Raw genomic sequence first — 9,045 nt, forward strand, 5'->3', positions numbered from 1 at the left:
TGCATTCTCTTAATGAATAGAATGATTTGTTCTAATGGTGTTTGTAAATAGGATCTCAAGTCCGCATCTTGTACAGCAATTAACCACTAAGAAAAATATATGCAGTGTATTATTTGTTGAAACTGTACTTCCAATTTGATTTGAAACAGTCTCATTGCTATCTGTTTATCAATAAAATTTTGAAAAAAAATAAATAAAAATAAAATAAAATAAAAGGCATTACTCAAAAAAAAAAAAAAATCAGATAAATCCAAATGGAAAGTCACTGTGCTCCACGAGCACATCAGAAGGGTCTACCACGGCAAGCTGGCAGAGACATGGCAACTGAACCAGTGTGGAACGCTGTGATTGACGCCAGAGCCAAACAAGAACATTAGGAGGAGAGGTGATAAATTTGAAATAAGGCCTGTAGGTCGTTTACTAGTACTATAGCAATGTTAACTTTCTTGTTTTGATAATTTTAGTATGCTTATGCTTATTTAACTTGTTAACATTGAAGAATCTTCATAAAATATATACAGAAGCTCTATATCACTTTTGCAAGTCTTCTATAACTGTTTCAAAATAAAAGGTTTTTAAAAGTTGGCGTTTATTGTGCCAGCCTCACAGGTTCGGGTATACCCACTGTGGGGAGCAGCTTTTCCAGTTTTCTTTATCTATGGGAAGTGCATTATATCAAGTGTATGTCCACAGTAATACTGCTTAAGTAAGCCAGGGTAGCAGGGCAGGAAACGAGGGGGTACGTTTGAAGGTTTAAATTCTGTGTAATTATATACTGCCAGCAGGAACCGGGAAGTGGGGCTCAGTGTAAGCGTCATTTGTGATCTGCACACTTACACTCCCTGAGATCTGCTCCACTTTGAGCAGCCAACCTGCAGATTTAAGGAAATACTCTGTAGCCCTCATGCTGAACTTCAGAGAAAGCCCGAACCACGTTAAAAGAGAAATGTGTTGCACCTGTGATCGTGATGGCCTCCTTAACACCATCTAAAATGGGACCTGGGAACTTCCCCAGATCCATCATAAGGAATTAAATGCCATGACCCTCGCCCCCGAAATTCTGCATAGGAGAGGCTGACAGCACAGTGATCAGAGAGGAAGGAGGTCTATGAGCAGTGGCTTCCAAATGTCTTTACCTCAATTTATAGTAACAGCTATTTTATTTCACATTATAAACACGTACGTAATATGCATAAATACACACATCTTTATATTGCTAACATGTAAGTTTTATGCACATATGAGAATTGTGACATGTTCTATCCTATCGTGGCATAATCTGTTTCATTCTATTTCAAATTCTACCCACACCTCACTTAAATTATTTTGACTGTCCATCTCAGTGGTAGCAACTTGCAGTTGGAAAAGGACTGGATGGGGGTCTTCAGGGCCTGCAAATGAGCCATCTGAGGGGGGGCTTGGCATGCGGGTCCCCAGACAAGTACCTTGATGGCACAGACACATAGCTTGCTCTCATTGAGTTCTCAGAGGAGAAAAGTTTGAGGAATTATGAGATGTTGTCACAATACAGAACACGGCATTATATAGTCTTGCTCAGAATAACAAATTTCCAAAATCATATTTACAGAAATCACATTTTAGGGCATAATTCAAAATGTTTAATCATCCTCATATTCTCTTTTTTTAATGTATTTGGTACAGGGTCTCACTACACAGCTCAGACTAGTAGTGATTTTCCTGTTTTCAGCCTCCCCAGTGCTGGGATTACAGGCATGCACCACCACACCCAGACTCAGTTACAGGCTCAGTGTGCCCCGGGGATGGAGCCTGTGTGGCATGCGGGACTAGGGATTGAACCCTGGTCCCTGTGCTTGCCAAAGCAGACACTTAATCTGCTGAGCTATCTCACTGGCCCATACTTTCTTTTTGACACAGCTCTGATTCAGATCTTGAATGTCCTCCATAAGCCCGTGTGTTGAAAGTGTTGTGATGGCCCTGGTGCCATTAGAAAAGGGTGGAAGCTTTAAAAGCCAAAGCCTACTTAGAGGAAGTTAGGTCATTAGAAGTGTGCCCTTGAAGAGTTATGGGGCCTCCTGCCCTTTCCTAACTCTCTTTGCCTCCCAGCTACCATAGGCTACCATAGGCTACCATAAGGTAGCTATGCCTTCCACCATGCCTTCCTGCTATGATATGCTTCTACATCACAGAACCATAGCAGCAGGGCCAGGAAACCATTCACTGAACCCTCAGCAACCAAGAGCCTAAGTAACATTGCCTCCTTATAAGCTGCACACCTAGAAGGTTGATACAGACACGTTGGCAGTGAGAGGGGAAGCTGGAAGCAGAGTTACCGTAGGAAGAGCTGTTGAAGAGTTCAATGTTGAAGAAGGCATAGTCTCCACCAGTCATGCCATGTCTGTGTGCTGCCAGCATGATGCTCCGGATGGTGTCCCCACTGGCACACATGATCACCACTGGGGAAAGAAACAAAGAGTGCACATGAGATGCCACCACAGCAGGCAGCAAGCACAGCAGAGCCGGGGGAGAGAGGGAGAGAGAACAGACCCCGCACTTGGCACTTAGAAGGCCTTGAAGTGCTGCCTTCTCACAAGCTGTCTATTACAGCAACCTCCTTGTCTGCATGGCACCCTCGCCTAGTCCCCAGTGGAGGTCTGAAGCTGTGGGTAGTGCCAAACCCTCTGGGTACCATGTTTTCCTACACATACATATACTAACATCACCAGTGGGGGGAAACAGACTCACCAGACTCCTGACAGAACACGCCATGGACCAGAAACATCCAACAGGCAGCACACATCCAGTCAGGAGGAAGAGGCTGCAAACCCAACTTGGGAAATAGCAGAATAACTGACCTGTATGCCACCACAAGCCTCCTCATTTTTGTGGTTCTCTACCACTGAACCACAGTGCCAGCCTGTCTTCTTACTTTTGGAGACAGAGTCTCTAGTTGTCCGGGTTGGCCTCACGCTTGTGATCCCCTGCTTCAGCCTCCTGAGTGCTGAGATTACTGACATATGCTGCCCTTCTGGATGACGTGTGCTGCCCTTCTGCCCAGCCTATATTCTTTAAAATGGTCCTTTTCCCATAATGTTAAATGAAATAAACAAGACACATAAGCTTAAATACTGCATGCTTTCTCTTACAAAAGAAATCCAAAATTAAAATAAATCACAAAATAGGAGACAGATGATAGGTGACAGGCAGATAGCACCATTGTGAAAGAGAAGGTGACCAAGAGATGCAGGAGAGCAGACAGAGGAGGCGAAGGAGATTTAAAAATATAATTAAAGGCTGGCTAGAGAGCTCAGTGGACTGAGCGCCTGCTTAGGCAAGCACAGGGACTGGGGTTTGGCCCCAGCACCACAGGTTGCGCTGGCCCCACACTGAGATGGTGATTGAGACTGGGCATGGTGGCGCATGCCTGTAATCCCAGCACTGGGAAGGCTGAAAACAGGAGGATCACCATGAGTCCACGCTGCATAGTAAGACCCTGTACCAAAATACTATAATGAATAATGAATGAAATCATTCCATGATGAATGTAACTATGCATGGCAAACATGTAACAATAAAAATTTAAATTAAAAAAAGAAGTGAGAGTGAGTAGGCCATCTAAGGGGCAGCTGAACTATGAGGGCCCTGCCTCATGAACGGGTTCAGCCACTCACCTACCTGTGGGTTAGTGGGTTATGACGAGAAAAGATTGCTTATATGAGCCAACTTAGCTGTCCTGTATGTGCCCCTTTGCCACACAGAGCTCTGCAGTGCCTTGGGATTCCACAGAGTCCACACAGCAAGGAGACTTCACCAATGTCACTCTCAGCCTTGGACTTCCTGGACTCCAGAACCATGAGCTAAATAAACCTCTGAACTGTATTTTAAGATTAAATAAATAAATAAGAAAATGATCAGTTCATGGAAAGCAAAGACAAGCATTAAAAAAAATATTCTAGACTGAAAGAGATTTAAAAGAAGAGCAGACTAAATGCAACATATGATACTGAGTTGTATTCTGGATCTAAATAAATAAAACTTTTATTTAAAAGGGCATTAATAAGACAACAGGTGGGATTGGACTAAGGTTTATAAATAAAATAATAAGTGTTTGCATTCAAGTTCATTTTCGTCACTACACTGTGGCTACATAAGTCAACATCTTTTTTCTTAATACACTTTCATTTAAATTTTTCAGGGTAAAGAAGTATAATCCTGTGCCTACTTTCAAAAATGATTCATTAGGGGTCAGGGAGATGGCTCAGTAGAATAAGCGTGTCCCTGGCAAGCACAAGGGCCTGAGTTCAAGCCCCGATTCCGGAAAAAAAAAAAATGATTCAATAAGCAAAAATCTGATTAAGGCTGTATAAATGTTTTTTATATCTTCTTATACCTTTTCCAAAATTATGAAAATGATTTCAAGGTAAAGTTTTTAAAAATTAAATAAATCTAGATTTTTCCCAATATAAGACCGTGAGGACTGTCAACTGTTTTCCATACTTAATAAGATGTTTTTTGAAAAAGCAAATTCAGTGGCTTCGGGGAAATCATCCTCTGGCAAATCAGTGAGTGTCATGGGCTGGCCTGGTCCTAGGCAAACTATTATCGTCTGCATTATGCTGAAGTTTTCTCAGCAGACGGGGGAAGCAAACAAGATCCTAGGTTGCCTGCCCCCACCCCCTGTTCTCTCAGTTTGTGTCCACGCTGTCAGATCTGAGAGGTTTAAGCAGCTCCGGGGGATTGTCACCTGCCACCTACGAATGACACGGGGGAGTGAAGCAGGGACTTGGACACTGCCCAGTCGCTGCTGATGGTTTGCAGGCTCCGCTGTCCCTGCTCTACAGCAGGATCACTGTATTCTCTGCCTACGCACTGTGCAAAGAAGAGACTTCATAGCCCTGGGTGCTGTCGAGCATGTTATCACCATGCACGCCAGCCCTCCAAAATGTATACGTGCTGTGCTAAAGCGTGGGTGCTGAAAGACATAGAACAAGCGGCAGGCTGTGCCTGAGTGTCTCTGGCAACCTGCGTGGAAGGCTCAGCTCTTGATATTCCATTTATGGCACACAGTAACGGAGAGTGTTAGGGCACAAAGCTGACACTTCCTACTACAAAAGGGCTTGATGTTCAGGGCAGTAATCCCAAAGAACAAAGTTTTGAAGACTACAAAACCCCTCAAAGGCCTGTGAATATTGGAGCTAGTGTTGTTTGTGTTTTGATAGTATAGTTACATATTGGAGATAAATAATGAAATTTAAAGATGCCTTAGTAAGGAAACTCTCAAAGAAACTCTGGATTGTTCATTATGGCTTAGACCCTTGTGTTAGTTCTAATTCAATTCTAGCTCCTTCAGTTAAAAAAAAAAAAAAAAAAGAGCCAAGGAGTTCCACAAAACAACCAACAAAGGTCAAGGCCGAACATGTTTAATAGCATGGATTCCAAGAGGGATCACCTCCAGGAGGATCCAGGGAGCTCTGGCTGCCTGGCCAGCAAACAGCCCGTAGCATTTTGTGATCAGCTACGTGTAGCCCAGAGTCCAGTTCTCAGTCCTCATGAGCAGGACTTGATTCTTGCCATCACACAGAGAACAGAGTCACTGCTTAGGGGAAGATTCTTGATAGCACACATCAAATACTCACAGATCATCTGGACTTCAGATTACCTGAGTTCCATAGGGACTAGAAGAATCATAAACACATCTATGCCAACATACCTTATACCCTGGGTACAAGACCTATCAGACCAACAAAAAGCAATAGAATGCTAGTGAAGATAAAACTCAAAATTAGGGAGGCCAACTGGAGGATTCAGGTGTTGGAAAGCACTGGGCATTGATGACCCTGCACAACTATCTGAGAGATGTACCTGACCGGGGACTGAATAGGCAATGGCTCAGAGGCAGAGTACAACCTTCCCTAGGTCCAGACAGGCTCAGCCCAACACTTCCTTCTGTTCTCTCCCCATCACCACCACCACCACCAAACCCTTCTGATAGATACATTCTATTTTAAAATGTTAGTAATCCCTGCTCAGACTGAGCGAGAGTGTCACAGCACCATCTGGCCAAGAACACTTTGATTACTACATGTCGTACTTTGTGTTGACCATGTAGTTTATATTCAAATGGAAATATTGATTTCATACAGTCTATCAAAACATTTAAGCATTGGCCAGATAGCTCAGCAGATTAAAGCACTTGCTTAGGCAGATGCAAGGGTAGGGGGGTTCGATCCCTGGCCTGCAGTGCTGGCTCACCCCCGGGGCACTCTGAGACAGCAACTGAGTCTGGGTATGGTGGCACATGCCTGTAATCTCAGCACTTGAGAGGCTTAAAAACAGGAAGGATCACAAGTCCGATCTGTGTTTCTAGACTCTGTAGTCCCTGTACTAAATACATTTTTAAAAAGTTTAAGATGGTTTTCAATGAAATAGCTTGCTCTCCCTGCCAATGTTTCACAGTGTATACAATAGCTACTTTAACTAAAAATTACAATAATAAGTATAGATAGAACAATACAACTCTTAAAAGGACAAGTGGAGAAGATGAAATCGTGTGTGGCATGCTCTAGAAAACTCTACTAGCTACTAGCACTTACCCTCTGTCAGTAAAACTGACATAAAGACAACATCAACTAATCTGCAAACTGTGTAAGTAGTGGCCACTTAGACAGTTTCTGTTGTATCTAAATGTACCTAAGTGCATAAATATTAATTTTGGATCAAACTGTTAAACTACTAAAATAAGTGATTATAGTATAATGCTAAATTTCTGGTTATACTGTTCTTTGTCCTGATCTTTCTTTCTTTCTTTCTTTCTTTCTTTCTTTCTTTCTTTCTTTCTTTCTTTCTTTCATTTGTTCTTTCTTTTTTCTTTCTTTCTTTCTTTCTTTTCAAGACAGAGTCTTGCTATGTAGTTCAGACTGGCCTTAAACTCACTACATAGCCCAGGCTGGCCTCAAACGCTCAGCAATCCTCTTGCTTTAGCCTCCCCAGTGCTGAGATGATAGGAATGCACTACCATGCCTGGCTTGTCCTGCTGTTTTAGCCTGCGGTGTTCCATGCCATCCTTCCCCATCTGGCTGCCACACTGTGCTCTATAAATGTCTTCTCACTATTCAACATGTTCTTCCAATCACTTAGTTAAAGGAAGAAAGGTTTATTTAGCTCACAGTTCATAGAGGTTTCAGTCCATAATTGACTGGCTCCAAGGCAGGGTGTTACATGGTGTAGAGGCAACAATTCATGGTGGCAGAAGACAGCAGAAGTAACAGCCAAGCTTCATAGCATCTTTCTGCCCCTTTTATACTCTAGCTAGGCCGCTGGGATTATCACAGTAGCAAACCAATCACTGAACTGATCACAAACCCTTAATCCCAGCATCACACACTCTAGATTTAGAGTGTCTTACAACCACATGAGACTTTGCATGGACATCTAGACATAACCCATGTACCCCTCAAAGCACTTCCTGTCACTATGATACAATTATCCCATGTTCTTGCCACTTGCTGAAGCAGGTGTGGAAGTTCTCTTTTGTGAATGGCTTTATGTGTTATAATAAAAAGTATAGTGAATGCCACTGCTAAGTGCCACCCAAGGAAAGCACAGGCTTGGGAAACATGATACTGAGTCCTTTCCCACCTTTTCCACTGGATCAGGCACCCTACAAATTACATCTCTTCCCCAAAGTCAAAATGACTGTGAAAGGTAAACATATTTTAATTGATCAGAACATTGAGGTACCCAGCACAGCACAACTAAAGACATTTTACAAAAGACTTCCAGAACTGCTTCGGAAACCAGCAAGGATGATGTGCTAAGTGTTGGGGGGAAGGTGTCTGAGGGAATTAATAGCAATATGTCTTTTACTATAACCATTTTTAAAATTTATGTATTTGGTACGGGGTTTTGCTACGCAGCTCAGATTCAAAGCACCCCTCCTGTCTCAGCCTTCCCAAATGTGGGATTACAGGTGTGCACCTGTAATTTTGGTGGCTGGATCAGGTGGGCCTGGATTGGGACCAGCATGGCATGAGGTATCAGGGAACCATCCCAGGTCCTTGAGCTTGCCAGGCAGGAACTCAGACTGCTGAGCTAGCTCCCCAGGCCTGTAACCATTTTTTAATTAAACATTTAGGGAATTTTTAGATCATACCTCAATGCAAAGAGCACACTTTATGGGCTACTTTATGGCACACTTTTCACTTTGGATGAGGCACCAGCAGCTGAAAGATGCTATCTGCTTTAGTGGTTGCTCCTGCCTAACTCTAGGAGGAAATGACAGTAAACAAGTCCTGTTGACAACATCTCTAAGCCAAATTCTCTAATCAATCTCAGCAACAATAAAAAAATATATTTTCACATTTGCCGTCTACTCCTCCATTTATTTCAGGCTAACTTAGAGGATACAAAAGAATGTTTCTGCACAGAAGCAGAGTGGGGTGTGCTATGCCCTGCAAACTGTCAGAAGCAGTTTTGGAAGTGATCAAAGAAATTCCCAAGGAAGAAGATGTCTTAAGTGGTAGATAGAAGAAAATAAGAAAAATAGAGGATCAATTGAAGAAATACAGAAAAACTAGAAAGAGAAAACAGAAGAAAGGAGGAAGTGAAATCATCAATGAAGAGATTTTCCCAGAATTAACAGACATGAATTTCTGGAAAGGGGCCTACAAAGAGCGCAAGGTAACATCCCACCATCAATGTATATCACAATAGAATGTTGAAACACTGAAAGCAAGGAGATTCTACAACTTTCCAGAAGGGTGGGACAACAAATATTACATCCAAAATCCACATGAATTCAAGTTTCCAAGTAGTGACATTGGAATTTAGAAGACCATGGAGCAACGCTGTCAAATTTTGAGAGAAAATGACTTACAACTTAAAATGCTATAGCTCAGCAGTATAAGTGCCTGCCTGGCAAACACAAGGTCCCAAGTTCGATCTCCAGTACAGGGAAAAAAAAAATGCTACATTGAGTAAAAAGATATTACCAGGGGCTGGGGAGATGGCTCAGTAGCATAAGCCTGCCTGGCAAGCACAAGGGTCTGAGTTCAATCACTGGTTCCA

General features: G+C 42.6%; 1 protein-coding gene across 2 annotated transcripts in view; it reads right to left on the reverse strand.

Moving 5' to 3' along the window:
• Npr3 (natriuretic peptide receptor 3) overlaps nt 1-9,045 on the reverse strand; it is a 70,390-nt gene that overhangs the window by 55,545 nt on the left and 5,800 nt on the right. For both annotated transcript variants that reach the window (XM_004642287.2, XM_004642286.2), the window contains exon 2: nt 2,313-2,435. In XM_004642287.2, the coding sequence (XP_004642344.1) occupies nt 2,313-2,435 (123 nt within the window). The remainder of the gene's footprint in view (nt 1-2,312; nt 2,436-9,045) is intronic.

This window comes from Octodon degus, unplaced genomic scaffold (assembly GCF_000260255.1).
Source record: "Octodon degus isolate 3935 unplaced genomic scaffold, OctDeg1.0 scaffold00149, whole genome shotgun sequence".
NCBI lineage: Eukaryota > Metazoa > Chordata > Mammalia > Rodentia > Octodontidae > Octodon > Octodon degus.